Source organism: Sander vitreus, chromosome 23 (genome assembly GCF_031162955.1).
Source record: "Sander vitreus isolate 19-12246 chromosome 23, sanVit1, whole genome shotgun sequence".
NCBI classification, from domain to species: domain Eukaryota; kingdom Metazoa; phylum Chordata; class Actinopteri; order Perciformes; family Percidae; genus Sander; species Sander vitreus.
Genome location: NC_135877.1, coordinates 12,679,288 through 12,701,261, shown reverse-complemented (window position 1 = coordinate 12,701,261; position 21,974 = coordinate 12,679,288). Strand labels below are relative to the sequence as shown.

At 40.5% G+C, this 21,974-nt stretch overlaps 1 protein-coding gene across 3 annotated transcripts in view; it reads left to right on the top strand.

Moving 5' to 3' along the window:
- Positions 1-21,974, top strand: part of LOC144511993 (ELKS/Rab6-interacting/CAST family member 1-like) — a 123,302-nt gene that overhangs the window by 1,384 nt on the left and 99,944 nt on the right. For all 3 annotated transcript variants that reach the window (XM_078242508.1, XM_078242509.1, XM_078242507.1), the window contains exons 2-4: positions 8,436-9,295; positions 10,819-10,896; positions 11,169-11,324. In XM_078242508.1, coding sequence (XP_078098634.1) covers positions 8,789-9,295; positions 10,819-10,896; positions 11,169-11,324 — 741 coding nt within the window. In that variant the 5' untranslated portion in view covers positions 8,436-8,788. The remainder of the gene's footprint in view (positions 1-8,435; positions 9,296-10,818; positions 10,897-11,168; positions 11,325-21,974) is intronic.

Sequence of the window (21,974 nt, the reverse complement as noted above, 5' to 3'; positions counted from 1 at the left end):
TGTTGTAAACACTAGACATTTTTAAATGTCTAGGCTCTGATTAACGTAACCTCAGTCTGCCTCTGGGTGACCATTGCTCTACTGGGGTTTTCTTTTGTTTAGAATTTGTTTGAATTTGTTTCTAAATTTATTTATCTGAACTCCTGATTCCTAATAAACCTTTGTGCCTTTGAGCCAGAGAGCCTTCTGACTCCTGTCTCCATGCTTAACATCAAAGGTACAAACATTTGACTTAAGTTTTGCAACAACATGAGGAATTTAACCTGACATAAGCAGTATATCTTAAAATCTTAAATTATTCCCAGAACTCACTTTTATCATAAGACCGTAATCGTTGATGCCTTGTTTATTATTTATTTATTCAAGTTGTTTCATCATTTTGCCAGGGGAAGGATTTATTTCTATAACCTTGGATAGATAGATAGATAGATAGATAGATAGATAGATAGATAGATAGATAGATAGACAAAGTTTTCAGGGGGTGTTTGTCATTTTCCCAACTCGCTTATTTAATCTGGCAAATTGACTGTATGAGCGCATTCCTTTTTACAGGAGAAGCCTGGGGGAGTTTCACACTCACTTTCTCTTCCATTAACTACTACACACTCATGAATTAGTTTTGTGCTTCCCTGCCTTTGTGTTAATTGTTGAGTCTCAACGGTACGTTTTCCATATTTGCTATGTAGGCAGCAGCCAAGATTAGATAAATGTGCGGTGTGTTTGCATGTGCATGACATCAATGTAGTTTTTGTGCAACAGCATGTTTATGTACGTGTGTGTGTGTGTGTGTGTGTGTGTGTGTGTGTATAAACGTCTGATTGTTGTATGCGCGTTTTGTTTGCCTAGCCTACATCAGATTAATTTCCTGTGGTACACAATAGACTGGAGCTGATGCTATCTGCCCCTTATCAGCGTTGTGCTTTCCAGTGTCTGAACCATATTATATGTCTTATCGCTGATAGGACTGGTGGCACTGAGTGAATTTACAAGGAGCACAGTCACTCTGATGAGCCAAAATCTGTATCTTGCCCAGACATCTTCTGCCTAATATTTTCTCTCAAGTGTAATTGGGTCACTCAGTTAATTGAAAAAAAAAAAGAGCCAGTTTTGGATATTCCAGTAGCCTGCTTGCAGGATTAGTAGTTTTTTCTCTTTGAGGGAAAGGTGTGGCACTCAGTCTGAAAAACTCTCTGAACCACAAATCAAGTTTTACAAGTGACAAAACATGTTTTAATTATTGAAACTGTGGTCTTTTAATTCCTCTATACATTTCCACACATACATCCTGTAGAAATTACTTTGGATGTGTTGCAATTCAGTTAAAAATGAATAAATCAGCACAAAACTATCATTATGATTTGTCATTAATACCGTGTCCTGACATGGAGACAATATCTTGTGTTTGCATGCGAAACTAAGCCAAACCACTAATAATATGTTTTCCCAAAACCAAACGGCAGCATTGCATGAGCTATGCATTACACAGCAGTGCTAATTGAGTACTAGTAAGCCCAAATACATCATGAAGCAAAGAGAAACTGCCCTGGAGTGACCTAAGGCCTGTACTTATCAAACTGCTAAACGTGACATTTTGGTCTTTGGATGGAAAAGATGAAAGTGAAAATCACTTTAACTTGCACATGCAAATGCAAGAATAGCAGCTATTTGACATAATACAAAATATGTTAGCTGAAACAGTATATGTATTTCAGGATTGGGTAGTGTAGCCTATTATTGGCATTTGATTTGAACATTTGATGGGATGCTACACCCTTTTTTTGTGTTTTTGCATTTATCATGTTTGCACAACACAATTAACCATGAATGAATCTTTATTGTCTGCATGTGACATTGTGGCACTACATTTTCCTCATGATTTCTCTGATTTAACTCGTCCTCGTATACCAGCAGCATTTCTTTCCTGCTCCAGTTTCTGTCAGCCAGTTGCTTATTTATTCATCTCTATTTGTATATTTATGCATTAGAAATATATTACATTGCTTTAACATGGCAATTGCCACAGGAGATGTCCACACAAAAACAATCTTAAAAGATTAAACATAAACATTACATTACACATTACATACATTAACATCACATGAAGAGATTGATAATGGATGACACATGAGCTGCTACACGGTCTTGCTTTTTATCTTGTATTTACTATGAAGTAATAGTAATACTATTGGGGTTGAGATAATTCACCTCACCTTTGCACTCTTTAGACAAATAATCAGATTTTCAGAGAGTTAATGTTATCATCATGCTAAAGCAGCTGTGATGGTTAAAAAAAAAAAAGCTGACTGTGGTGAACCGTGGGTCATCCCCTTAAATCTTCAGACAGATTAGCTTCAGAGTGAGTACGGCCCTTCAGCTGGACTGTCGAGTTGAAACGTGTTACCCCAGACAGCACCAGTGAGTCCTTTCCAGCAACATCATATCGCAGCGAGCCTGACAGGAACAGAAAGTAATGGAGAATAATAATATTCAAGATGAGTATAATGTGTTTTTATGAGACCCGATCCCCAGGCGAGACACGAACTTTGTCAAATTCGGCTCCCACACTGAAACACCAGCCGGCTAAGTATAGGTTGTGTGTGTGTGTGTGTGTGTGTGTGTGTGTGTGTGTGTGTGTTGCATTGTGCAGTGTGACAGATGGATGTGTGGTTGTCACTTAAATAGAACATGCTGAACACCTTCAGGAATGCTGATGGAGACGGAGAGTGAGAGGAAGTGAAAGCATCAGGGAGACAAGGCAGCGTCAGAGAGGGAAGGGAGGTATTAGAGGGAGGAGACGACGATGGGAAAAGAAATGGATATGTTAATAGGCAACTGTTTGCTTACAAGTTTGCCCTATTAAAAGAATATGTCGATGTAGTTGTAGAATTTTTTTTCTTTGTAAATATGTTGTGAAAATGACTAACTTGAACTCTGTTTTCTGCTGTGGCGGCACATACTGACCATCCACCGACACAAGTACAAGTATAGTACGTGGCATTCAACCACAGAGACTTTCTTGGTATCCTAGTGTGATGTTCTAGGGTTTTGTGAGGCTTAAGACAACATTGTGTGCGGGAGGAAGGAGTGTGTGGAGGAAAGACAAAACATGCAAGATGGCTGTTTAGTAACGGTACAGGGAGGCAGAGGATGAAATACAGGGCGTTGTGTGTGCTGGTGTTTCCTGTGGAGTGTTTCATAGAGAAAAAGGGGATGAGGTTATTTCGGTTCTCAAGTTCACTCCTGGGCCTGTTTCAGGATCTGTTCCAGTAGGTACTGTGGTTATAGTAGGGCGTTTTGTGGTTGGATATTCGCAGTACAGCATATACTCTATCGCTGACATTGCTGTATTCTTCCTGTTTATATAGACTTTTTTGTTCTACCAAAAATTATTCTCGCTGGTTAGGGGGTACATGGCTTAAAAACACTGTGTGCCCCAGTCATATTGGCTAACAATCAATTTTTTTGTGATTGTGATTGGAGCTGAAAGGAATAATGAGGTAGTTGAAAACGGCAAAGAATTCCCTGGGTACAGCTCAAATGTGAATATTTTCTGGATTTCTTCATCTTCTATATTAGCTGAATATTGTTGGGTTTTAAACTGTAAACTGTAGATTATTTGATAACGAAAATAAACGTTAGTTGCAGCACTAGATATGGTCACAACTGCTATACCAGGACATCCTATGCACAGTGGTACATCAAATAACATTGCAAAACATGCAGAAATCCTAACTCAAGGTCTACTTACTCGCTTTTTTCAGGGTTTTAAACTGCAGCAAACTCCATCTTCTGATAAAGACTGTGATATGGGGTTAAAAGCTATGAAAAATGCGAGTAAAGGAGGGACCGTAGATGATTTGTTTTGTCAAACTACTGTTTCCACAGTTTAACAATGAACTTTCATCAACTCTCAGTGTATCACTGTTCCAACAGATGTTTCTTACGGCAGCACCACAGTTTTTCACATTTGTGTGAAAGGTCAAGGACAGTCATATGCTCGTGTTTTCTCATCTCATGATGCCAACTGTGTCATACGCGTGTTTGTTTGTGTGGTTGTTTCCAGTGGCATTGGTATTTGGTATTAAACAGTTTGCCAGAGTGGTAGTTTCATGTGAAATTACAAGCTTGAGGTCATTATTATTTTTCATCTGACTCTCAATGCTGTTTTCCGTCCCTCACCCCCAGCCCTCTCAGAGTGTTAAACCACCACAAATACATTCTCAACCTGTGGGACACACTGCTGGTTTATTCTTGTGACCCTTAGACTTGAACTGTAGAGAACACACTATGGTGTGTGTTGTGGTTTCCATGAGGTCCTCAAGCCAATTAAAATAAAAAGAAGTGTGTGTGTGTGTGTGTGTGTGTGTGTGTGTGTGTGTGTGTGTGTGTGTGTGTGTGTGTGTGTGTGTGTGTGTGTGTGTGTGTGTGTGTGTGTGTGTTTAGCTGTGTGATAGACTGGTGCACAATGCCAGCTGGGATAGGCTCCAACTCCCTGCGACCTCAACGAGATAAGCAGTTCTGAAGTGGAAGGATTTGTGTATTTATTGTCCTGTACCTCCTTCAGACTAAAGCTTGATAGATATACTGGGCATGTTTGGCGTTATAGGGAGAATTGGGACATGAGCGTATACATTAGGTACAGGCCAGCAGGTCTAGAGGGTGGTAGGAGGAGGAGGAGGAGGAGGAGGAGGAGGAGGAGGAATGCGTAAAACATACACACATACATACATATACACACTCTCTCTCTCTCTCTCTCTCTGTCTCTCTCTCTCTCTCTGTCTCTCTGTCTGTCTCTGAGGTATCATATTGCCCTCAAATGAAGCTTTTAGCTGTTAGTGACATGATCATTCACAGCCACTGAGCTGATGTGCATGCATGTTCATCTGTGAACGTGTTCACATGTTTGTTTGTATGTGGATTGATTTATCTGTATGGCTGTATATGCTATGTTTGGCTGATTGTGTAGATCTTCATATGTGCACAGTTTGTGCTCTGTGTGCATATGTAAATGCATATACTGTACTGTATGTAACAGTGTGTGTGCCTGTGCTAGAGGCAGGATCCTGGCCTGTTTCTGTTCCAGGTGTGTGTTTTTGGCCTTAGGGGAGACACAGCAGATGGTCCCTCTTTGCGTTAAGAGACAGAGTGTGTGTGTGTGTGTGTGTGTGTGTGTGTGTGTGTGGCTCTAACTGACTGGTTGTCAGTAACATTTCCCTGGCCAAAGATCTGTGTTGGAAAGATACACTACTGCAGGGCTGTTAAAAGCCTGGGTCAGGACCCAAAAAAGGGGAGCAGCCGGGGATTAAAAGGGGTCGACCAAAGGGCTGCACAGTTAATCATACTTGAAATGTTACTTTACTTTACTATTGTAGTTAGCAATTTGCAAGAGGCCACATGTTGAAAGAAAAATATTTCAGACAAACTTCTCAACAAGAAATGTGTAGATTCTCTGCCATACTGTACAAGCTAAGAACTAGTTTTAAATGTTCTCTTTATATTAAAACTAGGCTATATCTATCGCACCCATCCACAGTTTATGTATATTGTAATGATATCTGAATACTTGGAAACTTGGATTTTTCGTTACCATTAAACTGAACCTCCAGAAGTTCATCTTGTTTGTACGTTATAGGTACAAAGTGAAAAAGCCCAAAGTCCACCCCAAAGGGACTTACCATCTCCAACAGAAAACACTGTTCACAAACTGCTCCAAACAGCTCTATTGTAGTCCAGCCTTTACTTCCGTGACGAACGTGCATCACTTTGTAACACACGTTATAATGCTCGCCTAGCTGCTAGCATGGCACGCCCTCATACTATGCTTCTGACTGGCTAGTAGTCCTTAGCTAGCTACTGTGCATGTGCGACTCCCAACAAAGATGGAACAGAAGTGAGATGTCTCACTCTGTAGCTAAAACAGAGAGCTCAACACACAGGGTGAAAAGAGGAGCTGCAGCAATGTGCAGTAAAACAAAAAGATGGTGTTTTTTGAAAATTAAATCATGTAAACCTATTCTGGTACAACCTCAAAATACAATTATGAACCTGAAAATGTGCATAATATGAGCACTTTAAGTCTTATATGCACTGACTATTTATGAAGTGGTTTAGGTCACTTTAGGTCATTTTTGTAAGGGGAGAGTGTGGATCAGATGGTGCGTCCAATAGGCCATGTATCCACTGACCTGAGGATGACATCACTGTCTCCAAGGATACCCAAATAACTGAATAATGACTATTGACCAGCTGGCTATTAATTTTAAATAGCTGTAAATGTACTTTCCTTATCTCATACAGTAACTGTAACACCTAAGGTTGCATATAATATTGTTTTTAGTATATTTACCTCACATTTCTACAATTCTACACTGACAACAAAGAGTCTGAAACTTACTCCACCTTTTAAATGCTTCACTGTTGTTCACTCAGCCTGGGAGATCAGAGCATTCGCCACAGAAAGCTTGAATTCTCAGCAGCCTCTGAGGCATTTGTCAGCAACATGTGAGAGTCAGGAATCATGGTCAATTTGTTTTTGCAAAAGACAGTAAACTGTTATTGATTACACCTTTTACATTTACTTCACAATGGAATCACATATTTTCACATATGTTACTTACATGGTTTATTTGACCTGATTGACTTAATCCTTTTTATTTTTTTATTTTTTAAGATTATTTTTTGGGGCATTTTCGGCCTTTATTTTTGACAGGACAGATAAAGACATGAAAGGGGAGAGAGAGGGGGAATGACATGCAGCAAAGGGCCGCAGGTCGGAGTCGAACCCGCAGTCGCTGTGTCGAGGAGTAAACCTCTACACATGGGCGCCTGCTTTACCAGTGATTTTGGGATATGTACACACACACACACACACACACACACACACACACACACACACATACACACACATACACACATACGCACTGTAAAAGCATGACATTTCATGGTATGGTGTTTTTGCTTTATTTGAAACAGCAATTTACAGTTTTGGCATCTATTGTCCATCCAATTGAAGGTGCTCTAAGCGATGTCACACGTTTTTTAGGCTACAACATTTTTTGTCACATACAGCAAACATCTGCTCACTATCCGCAAGCTGCCTGTCCCCTGAACACACTGTAAAAAAAAAAAGCGGTCTCTGTAGACAGCCCAGGTTCCACAAACGGCAACAAAAACAAACTGCGCCAACCTCCACCACGAAACATAAACAGTGTTCCAGCCAATAACCGACAAGAAGGATTTGGGGGTAGGGGTTGGGGGGGTTAGTGCGCGGAACGGAGAGGGAGGGGATGGGATGCGGAGGAGGGAGCTAGCCTCCGTTTTGTTTGAAAATACTTTGAACGTCAACAAGAAGTGACATCACCCAACATCGCTTAGAGCACCTTTAATAATTTAGCCCATATAATGTATGTATATCCAGTGTAAATAATAATGTAATAAAATGGAATAATAACAAGATTTAATTGACTGAATAGAAAGCATGGCTTATTATATTTTAGTACATGGAATTCATCCAGGAGGGAAACAAATTATTTGCCTTTATGAATGTTAGATCAGCTGATTGAATGTTATCTGCTATCACACAGCTTTTTACAGCTGCAGGACAGTAACTTTGATGTGATATCCAGAACTGTTAGGACATAGTGTGATCTTAAGAAGGTGTAACGGGTGGCGAAGAGACAAAGCGGCCTGTGTGATCATATGAACCGACACATCAGCTGATGTTTGTGCCTGTAGCAGAGTTTGAGGATAAAGCCAAAGCTTCTGACTGTAGTCTGTGGTCTGAGCATATCAGATGTACATCTCTCACTTACTGTGTGCATATGTGTACAAATGTGGTGGCAGAAAAAGGAGTTTCTGGGCATTTTTGATGAGTCATATTGGGTTATTGGAGAGGTCAGACTTTGCTGATCCTTTGCCTTTTAATTTAGCGCCACAAGCAGGGTGAAACATCACTACATCTACAAGATGGACTGGCAAATATTTTGGTACAAACATTCATGTTCCCCAGAGGATGAAGCCTTGTTACTTTGGTGATCTGATAACTTTTTGTCTAGCATCATCAGCAGGTTGACACTTGTAATTCAGAGTAGAATGTCTTGACAACTACTGGATGGACTATTATTGATGTTCAAGCAATTTGATGGAGACATTCATAGTCTCTCTGAACCCCTGACTTTTTATCTGGCACCATCATCAGATCAAAATTTCCGTTTTCCGTTTACAGTACATGTAACTTGCAACATACTGGCATTTTGGCCAGTAAGCTTGTTTATTTAACCTGCTGTTTACATTGCAAGTAAATACTGTAAAAGAGATGAAACCAGTCTCAAGACTAGATTAATAAAAATCCAGTGTATTCCTTTGTACCATAAGTGCAGTATATCTTTGTTCCACTGATCACTAAGTCTTTGTCTCTGTCTCCCTTTTCTTTTTAGGTGATCCCATCATCCCAGGCCTTGTGGATTTACTTGCTGCATTTATCTAAAGGGATGCCCTATTGATTCCTGCTTTTCTAACAAAGCCCATTGATTACAGTAAGGGTGTTGGAAAGGCCTTGATCACAGCTATGTCAACCCTGCATCAGGATATTTCAAGTCAACAAGGACTTCTGTAGAATAGTGACGGGAGTTTGTGTTTTCAGCTGTTCAATTTAGTATTTCAGATTTTTTTGGGACATCCATCTTACATTTTTTGTGTAATTTTGAGCATGTATTTTTGATTTGCTTAATTAATCATTTGAACCAGACACTCTTTCGTCTCTACAGTAAACACAACATATTCCCTTACAATGTACGGTAGCTCCCGTTCCGTCTCAAAGCTGGATGTCGTTGGATCCAATGGTAACGGGTCAGTGTCTGGGAGCCCTGGGCGCTCCCCACGCCTCCCTCGCTCTCCACGCCTTGGACACAGACGAAACAGCAGCAGCAGCTCCACCAGTGGACTTACTGGCTCCTGTAAAACCCTGTCCATGGAGAACATTCAGTCTCTAAATGCTGCCTACGCTACAGGCGGTCCTATGTACTTCACTGACACAGTTGATGACACGATTGGCGTTGGGAGCCTGGGCAGCGGGCTGAACCCTTCGCTGCCAAAAAGCACCATGACCCTGGGCAGGGCTGGGGCCAGGGTCCCCTATGGGGTCAGGGCGGCCATCATGGGGAGCAGTCCTAATATAAACACTGGAGGAGGAGGGGGAGGGGGAGGGGGTGCGATGCACAGTGATGCAATAGCATTTGGGGGGGAGCTGCAAAACCAGCTTTCACAGGCGGCCACTGTGCCCCACTCCATAAGACAGGTGAGGCATCGCAGTGTTTTCTTCTTTTATTGATGCAACATTGAAGTCAGCATTTTGAGAACTGAACACAATTTGAAATTGGGTCTCTTTGTTCCTCTGTATAATGTTTGGCCAGTGTAATATTTGTTATTAAGTCTTTATGCCCTACATGTTTGTTAGAATTGAAAGAAACTAATGCTACAAAAACGAACATTTTAAAAGCTGCTGTGTTGTGTGAACACTAAGACACAAAATAACTTGGAGGTTCTGTTTCTGAAATGTACCCAGATTAAAATAGCATTAAAGAAATAGTTTTAGAAAATGTGCTTATACGCTTTCTTGCTGAGAGTTAGATCAGAAGATCAACACCACTATCATATCTGTCCTTTCAATATGAAGCTGGAGTCCACCAGCCCCTCTAAGAAGCACTCATTAACGTTATATCTTGTTTGTTTTATCCGTACAAAAAGTGTATTAAACAACTGGTTGGGGGGTTTATGGTCATTACAGTGCTGGATTATTTTTTGGACTGCAGCAGTAACTTCCCTAAGTCTCCACTGATTGCCTGGCAACATGAGGACTACAAGACTAAGAAGTCACTGCTCCTAGCCAAGAAATAGTCCCGCACATGATCTAAAATAGTTAAGCTCAAATGAAGTTTAGAAATAAACCGATAAGGAATGTGTGGATACAATTAATTTAGGGTATAGATAATCTTTGTCTCGCCTTTGAGTGAAGAAATATAAAAAGATCAAATCAATTGCGTTTAGCAAACATTGTTTTGTCACAAATGAATTATCCTCCTGTTCGATGTACAGTAGTAGGGGAGCTGGGTGGTTTAAGGTAGTTTGGCTAAATTCAGCTTACTATTTAAGTCACGCTTCAACTAAATAATATAAGAGCTGTGGGTATTCATACAGTACGTTTAAATAGACTAAGATCTGTCCTCCCACTCCCTCTGCAACATTACTCATAACCTGAGAGCTCATCTCTCCAAGCTGTATCTCCCTCCCCTCTCACAGGACCTCCTCCATATATTTCTAATTATTTCCTAAACAAAAAACATTCTTCATCTCTCCTTAAATGTTATTTCCTTTGCTAGCTTTCCCCTATTGTTTGTTACATTCATGGCACGCATAATGTAAGCTTATTTGTAGCCTAATGTTGACAATCTAAAAACTATAAACCTAACTAAACTTGCAGAAGAGTTTTAGTGAAATACCTAAAATGATTTTTTTTCAAAATCAAAGCAGTTTGTTACAATACTTTACATAATTACAATACGACATTATTACAATATTTGAGTCTTTCTTTCCATATTTGATTTCTCATATTTGCGAATGGTAGATTTTGCAGCACCAGCAGTGGCTTTCAGAGAGAGTACTTCACATTCACATTCAGTTTGGTTGTTCTGGGCCCTTACTGTAGTAGTGACCGCTGCAAATAGACAAAATGTTTATAATGTAAGACAGGAACAAAAATGATGCTATTGCTGGTATCTAACATGTTATATCCATGCTGTATGTGTTTGTGTTTGTTACAAGGTGAGAGACGGTGCAATGTCAGACCTGCAGACACAGTTAAGAGAAGTGCTGAGAGAGAACGAACTACTACGCAGAGAAGTAAGGGTATTGCAAATATACACACCTTACTGAGATACATCCATTTTATTTGTTAATTTATGGTATCTTATTTGGCTGTTTGTTTACTTGTGTTCCTCTGGGAATTATGCCGTCGTGCATATAAAACAAAAATTACAAGTTCAAACTAAAAGCCACTGAATTGAATAAATAATATTAGGAGGCAAGTCGATCTGTAATCAATGATCAAGGATTTTTAATGGCCCAACATTGATCAAAACAAAGTCCCAATGTTTGATGTTAATTTCTTTTAGCTGGAGAGTAAAGAGTCCAAGTTGAGCTCCTCTATGAACTCCATTAAGACGTTTTGGAGTCCAGAGCTGAAGAAAGAGAGGGCGCTGAGGAAGGACGAAGCAACAAAGATTGCCCTGTGGAAGGAACAGTACAGAGTGGTGCAGGAGGAAACGCAGGTAGGAAAGAGGCATCTGAGTGTGTGCAACTATGTGTGTGTTGCTGTGGGACAAAATCGTATGAATTGCCGTTTTTGCTTGTTGCTCGGAGTCAAAACCTGGAACAAATGAACAGAGGAAGGATCATGTCATGAACAATATAATAATTTCATCGTCATCGCAGCTAATCCAGGATCTGGAAATTTAGGAAGTCCAAGTTGGAAAATTACATTTAGCCCAAACCCTGTGGATTTTAGTTTCAGCTTTGGTTTATCCATCTGATAGTTTTTCTACTCAGTTAACGGTAACATTTATGGACAGGCACAAAGGGGAGCATGTCCTGATAATATTATGGATTGTTCCAGTGGATTTGTCTCACTGCTGTAAGACGGCCTTGAAGATGGGTAAACGGATGAAGCAGGGCTGCCTGGTGGTTGGGGACTCCCAGCTGTCTGTTGGTTCTGAAGCCATCTGGATGAGACGGAAGCACAGCTAGTCTGGCAGGAGGCCGTAATATTATACAAGACATGATCTGCACACATACACAATCGCTGCCTCACAGTGACTCATTTCACACGCTGTCATCTTGTGCTGAAAGTGCTTGGTCCTCGCTACTTTTCGGTCATTATCGGGTGCTTTTATCCCTGCATGTGTGTGCATTTGAAATTATTTGGGGCTTTGATGTTGCTCCCACGACTCTCAAGACAAATTTAACGTTGAAGTTGTGGGAAAGGACTTCAGGTTGGGAAATTACATCACTAGATATTAAATCACTGTGAACATGAGCAGTATGCATGTGTGTGTGTGTGTGTGTGTGTGTGTGTGTGTGTGTGTGTGTGTGTGTGTGTGTGTGTGCATCCATAAATCTTTAAGTCGTATGTGTGTGTCTTGTGTGCGCACACTTATTTAAAGTGATGGCGTGTGTGAGAGAACAAAGGAACAAATGATACATTGATCAATCTATCATGTATTTGGCCTCCTGCCACACTAGAAAACTCCTGCTGTTAAAGTGAGTGAATACGCACGTTGAGACATGTAAGAATATTTTCTGATCTCTAATGTCGGGAAATATGTGTTCTCTCTTTCACTTTAATTCCATTTATTTCATCCAGACAAATAAAACCCTTTTAACCCAAGGCATCCTTTTCATTTCCTGCTCTCATTATCGCATCACTTTCCTTAACTTCAGTCTCTCGTCTCTGGCTTTTCTCTGTCCACTCGCTCCTTTTTTTCCTCTCTTCTTACTCATTCCTGTTCTCTTCTTCTATTTCTGTCTTCACAGTGAGTCAGCTCTTACTTTCCTCCCTCCTCCTACCTTCCCTCCTCTCTCTTTCTTCGCCATCATCTCATGTTAGAAATCAAATGAAGTTACCTCCCAGTGATTTTGGGATATGTACACACACACACACACACACACATACACACACACACACACACACACACACACATGCACTCTGGGTCCCGCCCTTGCTGAGGAATGCTCATCTCATTTCCACCCTCCGTCCCTCCTCCCTCCTCCCCCCTTCTTTCCTCCACGCTTCCTCACTTATTCACCTCCTCCTTCACGCTCGGCCCACTATCTTCACCTCTCTTCCGCCTGCCTCTGTCTTTATCTCTTCCTCTCCTTCTGTCTGCACTCCCATTGCATAATTCCTTTCCTGTCATATTTTTTACATTGTGACACCATTGATTTAACACCGGTATAACAGAAATTCCTTGTTTGTACTTGTTAGGCAGATCCGATAAATTATGGTATAATAATCTACAACATTGTCATACTTAAAAATGTCTTCTTGTCTGTTGTATAGTTTGATAAAAATGTGTACATTTTAAGGAAAAACTACGGGCCCGATTTTCAAGAAACTTGGTGAAAGGGTGTAGCATGGGCCCATTGCAATGGACCCATTACATTTTGGAGCGTACCTGAATCACGGGACGGATACAGAAAATATTTTTTACTTTTGTCAACATTGCAAGATTGCATTTTATGTGGGAAATATGAAAAATGAGTTCCCAACTAGCCCATAAACAAAACATTGACATACTGTATAATCACTGTTATAAAGTCCATATGGTGATTGTGTTAGCAAACATTAGCATTCATAGAGGGGAACTGCAGAGTCTGTTAATAGTTCTCCCTAGATTTGTCACTACGAGAGACACCTTTCACATTCAGATCCATGGTTAATATACAAATATTGTGTAGCGCTAAGGTTGAACTGAGCAGATTGGCTGCTTGTTAAGGCAGCGAGAGCATTAAATACAAAAATACTGTGTGATGTGACATCAGGAAAACAAATTCAGTGTGTTCATGTTTACCATCCTGGTGTGTGTGTGTGTGTGTGTGTGTGTGTGTGTGTGTGTGTGTGTGTGTGTGTGTGTGTGTGTGTGTGTGTGTGTGTGATGCTTCTCACTAAAAGATACCAAAGTGACAAGAGGGAAGAGGCTCCATGTTAGGATGGAGTGCTTGCTCACAGCTGTTTGGGAGAAAGTTTGTGTTTTGTTTTACATAATTACTTTCTATCTGCAGAAAAGTTGGAAAACACCCAAAACATTGTCATTTCTCAGTCAGATGAGATGGAAGGCTCTTTTTGTTCCTTCCCCACTGATCTTTAAATGATCATTCTCTCCCTCTATACTGCCAGTGGCTTTCTCTTGTCTCTCTTCCCACATCCACTAATTTTCTCTTAGTATGGCGTCTACTCATCGTCACCACACACTCCATCTCTTTCTCACTGCTCTCTCTTCTCTGTCTCACCATTTCACTCCCACTTTCAGACTCCCCCACTCTATCACAGCCCCCTGTCCTTCTCCTCCCTCTCCTCACTCTCCATCTGGGCCTGTGGAGCAGTTTTGCCACAGAACTCAATTCAGTAGAACGGACACACCCTGCACTAATAAATCTATTGATCTGAACACAGAAGCCTGCTCTATTTAGTCCTGGTCAGTGTTGTCTGTCTTCTTTGTCACATTTAGTGCACTGCCTTGCTTTGGTTTTAATTGTGAGTGTAAGTGTGTTCACCCAATGTGTTCCACCTCTTTGATCACAGCAGGTAAGTACGATGTTTCATGCAGAAAGAAAGAAAAGCACAGAAAAAAAGAAAAATATGAAGGAATGTCTGGAATGCTAAATGATGCTTTCTTTTCTTCTCTGTGTTAGTTTATTTCTTTCTCACACAAAAACACACACACACACACACACGCACCTTCTGTCTCTTTTCTCTCCTATCCTCTGCACTCCTAACTATGGTGGTCAGTTTGCATTTAATCAATATATACTCTCAAGCAGAAGGCAAGCAGCAGTTAACATTTATGAATGTCACCATGACATTCATGGTTTTTACTCCGCATCAGTGTTTCCATTCTGTTAATATCCTCTCCTGAAATGAATTCATGTAACTAAGAAAAGTTTAATGCTAAAATGACACAAAATGATCACAATGAGATGTAATATGCATATTGAGCAACTTAATTAATGTGCTTTTCCTAAATGAATTTAAGAATATGTTTTTGAATAGACCGTGTGCTTCTCGCTCTCTGTTCTACATGGTCTGTCCTAACACTGAATCACACCAGCTGAACAATAACCACTCTGTCTGTTTTTTGGGGCTGCTAGTTGCAATCTATCATCTACTCTACTCCAGGCGAGCCATTAGAGAGAGAGAGAGAGAGAGAGAGAGAGAGAGAGAGAGAGAGAGAGAGAGAGAGAGAGAGAGAGAGAGAGAGAGAGAGAGAGAGAGAGAGAGAGAGAGAGAGAGAGAGAGAGAGAGAGAGAGAGAGAGAGAGATGATTGTCACTGTGTATTAAAAACGTATCATGCAAAGAAAGGCTTTGCTGAGCCTGCATGCTGTATTTTCCTGCATCATATTCTCACAGTCAAACACATTCACACTCAGATCTGCCAAGTCCAGCTTCAGTCCCTCCACTGTTGACTGAAGATCAGCAGCACTTAAAGGGAAAGGCCACCTCTTCCTCGGTACATACAGTATGTGCACATGGAGACAGACATGCATGCATGTCTCTGTGCATGTATTGTATAGGACTGCTCTGTATGGCATCTACCATTTCTATTTTTATCAAGCGTGTTTTGTTTGCTTGCACTAATGTGTGCATGTTTTATGGAAATGGAAGGTACGTGGCAGCGGTATGATGTCAGAAGTTGTGCGTGTGTCGGAGAAAGTGAAGCAGCCAGTGGCTGTTGGACTTCTGCTGCTGCTGCAATGTTTTCATTCTCTTCAATTATTTAGCCTAATACTCAAGGTGCTGGTTGGGAATGAAGGTGTGTGTTTGTGTTTCTGCTATAGAGGGAAAAAACATGTCTCCTCTATGATGATTAATGGATCTCAATGAGATTGTTTTCAGTTTGTCAGGCTCAGTAAGATTATATTATCGTATTGGCGGAGGACTATTTGTGCATAGATTTTTTTTTTATTGCCAAAATTGTCAAAATAATATACAAAGATTTGTCCATCAGCCTAGAGGTTGTGTTTTGTTTTTGGTCTTTGTGTGTCTGTGTCTCTGTGTGTCTGTCTCTGTGTGTCTCTGTGTCTCTGTGTGTCTGTGTCTGTGTCTCTGTGTGTCTGTGTCTGTGTGTGAGGAGGTTAACCCAAACAGGCATGTGAGCACGTTGCACCTGGGCGGCCCTTTACCTTCAGGTCGTGAGTGGGATGACAGAGATGGAGAGATTGCCTTTACTCTCTTCTCCTTCCTTATTTGTAGTCCTTTTTTCTGCCTTTTTCTCATTCTTTGCTCAGAGCAACAAAGTTAGAGAGAGATGGAGAGAAGGAGAGAAAAAGTGGCACTTGAGTGTTTTTCTGCTCTATGAACATGGCAGTAAATCAGGCCTTCAGGTTAATGTGTAAACGGATGGTGCCACCAGAACTCTAATATTTTCCATGGAAATGCTGAAACCATCTGAGGCTATGTTAAATAATCACAACCAAAGTAATTTGTTCACTTGAATTATAAATAAAGAATTAACTACAGTTCTAAATTAAAGAACAATTTGTTTTACTAAAACACATACCTGTAACTATATTGTAAACACACCCTTTGTGTACTGACTGAGTAAAAAATTATAATCACCGCTCAGCACTTAATGTTATTACACCTGGATTTAAACTGAGCATCTTTCATTTCTAATTCCATTACTCCAAGCTGGCATTGAGCTGGTTCTCATGGGTTCAGATTAGTTAGAATCCAATAGAAATGGACGGTGCCAAGTGTTTCCTCTCTGAGATTTCCATTTACTGTACAGATGTTACCGGCAAGAGTTTCTGTGCCAGCTGGCTGCAAAAAAGGCTTAGCCGTGTAAAACGTAGAGAGGAAGGGGGAGGAAATTAGGAAAGTGGATAAGAAGGATAGATCAAACTGGAAAGCATGGGGACAAGTGCCAAGAGGTGTGAGGAAAGGAAGAGGGATAAATGGACGGCATGGGCGAATAAATGGACGGCATGGGCAAATTGAGCTGAAAACAGCAGATGAAATGTAGAGAAATGGAAAGACTGATGGATGTTGATGTGACAGGAGAGAAATGGGTGGATGAAAAGATAGAAGAGATAGATTGACTTAAAGAGAGGCGTCAGGGATGAAGAAAGAAGATAGGGAAATGTAGGAAATGAAGGATGAATAAAAGGAAAAATAAGATTAACTGAAATTAGAAGCATCGTTGTACTGATTGTCTTGTTATATTACTAGTCATTCGGTAAAAGCATTAAATCAGAATTTTATTGAACTAGTGCAGTGACCGTTCCTGTTTCGGTTGTCGAGAAAATCGAAAGACAGACAGAGACTCCTTCCATTTTAGTTAGATTGAATTTGACAATATGACTGCTCGGGTTTCTTGTAAAAAAAAAATGGGGATGTAAATCTCTTGGATGGGAGTTAGAGATGAGGCAGAGAAAGGGGAGAGAAAGGATTTATTGAAAGAGAGTCAAAGAGGAAAAAGCTGAACATGCGCGCACACACACACACACACACACACACACACACACACACACACACACAAGGATTCTGCAAACATTTTGTGCATTCCTCAGGAGTCCCGCTTCTTTTTTTTGTGTACACAATCACCATTATTGAACCAGGAAGCATGTAAATGGTGATCAATGTCAGTTTGAACAGCGTGCATGCCAGACAATTTGGGTAATTTTTCTTCTTCTCTTGTTTCATATTCCAAATATTGAAACTAATTTGAGGCTTTGTTGAAAACCTGTATGATCGCCTGATTGGTTGTGTGTCTTGTCCTGATTTCTTTTTAGCAATGCCGTGTTCCCAGTTCTCAGCAGCTGTCTTATCTTGAGTACAGTGTTCTTATTGCTTATAAAAATGATGGCCCAAACTACAAAATAAGAGCCAAATTTTAATTAACCTTCATTTTCCAGCTCGAATAAATTGGTAAGTCCACAGATTAAAAAAAAAAAAAAAAAAAAGTTCATCTAAAGTAAGGATGTTTTTGGGTCCACTAGAGAGGGAGAGACAAAGATACTTTTGGAACACATTCTTTCATTAGATGTTGGGTATGATGATGTTCAGACTCAGCTGGTTTAATAAAATAACCGAGGAAGAGGTGGCCTTTCCCTTTAAGTGCTGCTGATCTTCAGTCAACAGTGGAGGGACTGAAGCTGGACTTCTGAGAGATCTGAGTGTGAATGTGTTTGACTGTGAGAATATGATGCAGGAAAATACAGCATGCAGGCTCAGCAAAGCCTTTCTTTGCATGATACGTTTTTAATACACAGTGACAATCATCTCTCTCTCTCTCTCTCTCTCTCTCTCTCTCTCTCTCTCTCTCTCTATTTGCCTCCCTTTGTTGCATGCAGTCTGCACCTCTTTCTATTCTCTTCTTATCAACCTACAGTATGACTCATTATTCCTCTCTTGTGTGTGTCTGTGTCCTCATATCAGTATGTTGTACTTGTGTGTGTCCATGTTCATGCACACATGTGCGACACTTACTGCCCCCACATTTTAGAGTTCAAATGTCCAAACTAAAAGATAAAAAGCTCCAAAAATGATTTATTTTTCTATTATCTCCGCATTTGAGTGTGTGTGTATGTGTGTGTGTGTGTGTGTGTGTGTGTGTGTGTGTGTGTGTATTGTTCTTTTTTTTTCACACATGAATGCTCATCAGTAACAGATGGTCCTCCAAACCTGTGTGTTTATTTAGTCAGGATGGAGAGATAGGTGAGGAAGAGAGAGAGAGGGATGGAGAGAAAGAGGGAATAAGGTGAATACAGGGGAATGATAGCAGGGGGAGAAAAAAGGCAGATGGACAGTGGGAGGGAGAGCAATGCATGGATTAGAAAGAGCAAGGAGATTCATGGAGAGAATTTAACTGAGAAAGAGAGGAGGAAAAAGGAGAGGAAAAAGAAGAGCCTTCTACATTCAGGAGTCTTATAAAACTTTAACTTTAATGCTGAGAGAGAGCGTGAGAGAGAGAGAGAGAGAGAGGGAGAAATGGCACTGTTCCCTCTGTTTTTCTCTTACACAGACACAGTGCTCCTTTTACAGTGGAAAGAAATGGAGAGAAAAAAGAGATTTGAAACTGAAAGGAAAGAGAGGGTCAGTTTCCCTCTGTGAGTTTTCTCTCTCACTTTCTCTCCACTTTCTCTCTCTCAGCATGTGTATGTGTGCGTGTGGAGGCCTGTGGTAGCCATGTCTTTCCTTATAAGGAGTGGGTTTGGGAAGAGTTAGTGAGGAATGAACAGAATTACAGTGCAGTCACTCCCCTATTTCTTCTGCTGCTTTATATACTGTATATATACCAGTCTATCTGGTTAAAAGAGCTTTACATCTGTAATGTGTTTATGTTAAATAAATGTGACAGATGCAATGCCTCTTCTCTTCTTGCTCTTTAACTGGCCATGATGTTGCATCTCAAAGTGACTGATTAGGGTCAACATTTCCCTCCTACCTTTTCTGCCTTTCTCTCTCCTCTCTTGGCTTTTTTTTAATTCATGCGCTCTCTCATGTAATCTCTTTCATCCATACTTATTCATGTCTCCTTTTGTTTTCATATGTATTTACAATCTGATACAATATATACAATCTTTTTTCTTCCATCAGCTTGCTCTCCGTCTTTTTGGAAAATGTTTTTTTTTCTTCTGTTTCTTCCGCCTGTTCCTCTCCTTTTTATTTCATTTTCTCCTCTTCATTATGTTCTTCATCCTCCACCTTTACCCTCCGAGAAAGAAGAGAGAGAGAGAGAGAGAGTGTGTGTGTTAATCTGTTGTCTGATGCCTGAGTGGGCGAAACCGCTCATAGTCATTACAGCATGACCGCTGCCTCCAACACTATGTCTGCGTGTGGGCATTACCGTGCGCTCGACATGTGCATGTTTTTGTCCATCCAAGTGTGTGTATATGTTTCTGTCACAGTGTGTGTCTGTTTGTTAGGGAGGGTGGGGGTGGGGGGTGGGGATGTGACTCACCCGGCAAGCACAGAATAATCAAGGGATGAGACAGAGGAGTAATAACAGAGAGATGGTTAATATTGAACGACAGATGAGCAGTGTCCTGAGGGAGAGATGGCGAGCGGATGGAAAAATTGTCACCATATTCACAAACTGATCTTCTTTTCTCTTCTCTTCTCTTCTTCCTCTTAATATGATTTGGAGTTATGTAGACTGCTCATTAGGCAACAAAGGATCATTAGTTTGTTTTTCTATAGATGTTTTTTTCCGTTGCAACCTAAATTCAATCATGTTATGTTAGTATGAATTAATGTAGTTTTTAGCAACAATTATTTTTCTGCTTCCAAATATACAGGAGCATACTGTATCCATTATTTTAAATTCCAACTCTAATATTTTACTTGTAAACCCTCTGTTGCAGAAGCTATTCCGTTTGTGAGAAGGCCATTTTAGTCCTTCTAGTGAGGTGGATTTGGCTCCTGACACAGTGTAGAAAAGTCAGGACCAGGTCATATTGAGTCCCACATTTGCAACTTCCATGCTACTGAAAACTGGAGCTCAATTCATCCTGCTTGTCTGTAAGACGTCCCAAGCATATTTCAAAACAGTCTTGCAGCTTATTTGTAAGACCTTCTGAGATTCTTCACCCACTTTAGGTTCTTCCACCAGCGTTGTGGCCATGAAGCACATCAGAAGAAGTGTGTTAAAAGTTCAAGGGGTGGAAAAAAAAAAAAGAATGTTTTATTGTAATGATCAAATGGATCATTTAATGCCTCTGGGTTCTTTTGTTTCTGATATCAGCTGAAGTCAAACACAGGCACAGCTGGCCACCAGCCCGAAGCCCCTCAGAGTCAGACAAAAATACAGAAGGATGCTGATGAAGGCTCCTTTTAGCAGCTTGTTAGAGGAACTCGCCACATCTCCTATTTGCATGTATTGATTTCATGACCAGAGTGACCACTAAAGTGGAGGCTGTCGGAATGCAGGTAAACTCTGGTTTGTGAGTAACCTGGTTACTTAAATACATGTGTTTACCACGGATATCACAGTATATACCGTCATTATGAAATTTGAGCAGATGACTGACTGTCTTGTGCTCATACACATAGACATAGTCTTTTTAGTCCGCTGTGCTCCAGTGTGCACCTCTTGTTTATAATGTTGCTAACTAGCATAATGTACACTGATATGACAGGATTTCCAGAGACTGTTCAATTTGTTGAACATCACTGGGATCAGGACAATTTCCCGTGTTGCACTTGTTTATATCAGCTTGATGAATTCATACGTCAGACATCTGAAGGAATGATTTGTCATCTTGATTTGTTTTCGTGTTTGTGTGTTTGTCACACGGTTTAGATTTATTTCTTTTTCTTGCTATTTCATCATTTATTGTGAATATATACTGAAAACTAGAGTGTAAATAAAGTGATGAGCAGGAAATAAAATGGGAAATAATCAATACCTTATTGAATATAAGATTTCTTAAACTGTTTTGTTTTGCTTTGTGTGCTGTGTTTGTAGTCCAACTCACAGTGTAATATGAACATGTGACTGTGTCCTGAATGTTTCTGAATGAATGTGTGTGCTTGCATGTCTGTCTCAGTTTTGAGTGGTGACCGACCCTCAAAGTCCCCTGTGTAACCAGGAAGTGTCTGACAGGGTCAAAGGTGAAGGAGCGAAAGGCATCTCAGCAGAAACTGAGAAGAAAAACACAACTTGTATTTTGATCCTCTCTCTCTCTCTTTCCTCCTCCTCTTTTATTCCCTCCCTCTATTTCTGCTAAAAACAATTAACATGGTGTTTTCCCTACCTCTCTGTTGTTGTTTGTTTCTTTTTTATTTCACTCCCTCTTTTCCTTCTCTCTCTCTTGTGGTCTGGCATTTGTCAGCTCTACATTCCAGCTGAGTGTGTGTGGGAGGGGAGTACTGGCACAAGCCTGTGTGTGTGAATCTGAATTCTTTATATTTAAATCTTTAAAATTCTGTGTGTGTTCACAATGTATTTGCTTGACTGACTTCAGCAACACACTGATTTACGTTTCTTTGAGCAAGACCATTGAGGCTTTGTGTGTGTGTGTGTGTGTGTGTGTGTGTGTGTGTGTGTGTGTGTGTGTGTGTGTGTGTGTGCGCACGCTTCACTCTTTTTGGCACAAATACAGCTGTATAAGGGTGTGTGCAGAAAAATAAGGACAAATGCCAAAAACGCCCAGAAGGATTAGGTTTAATGAGATTAGATAGAAGAAAGCTGCACACTTT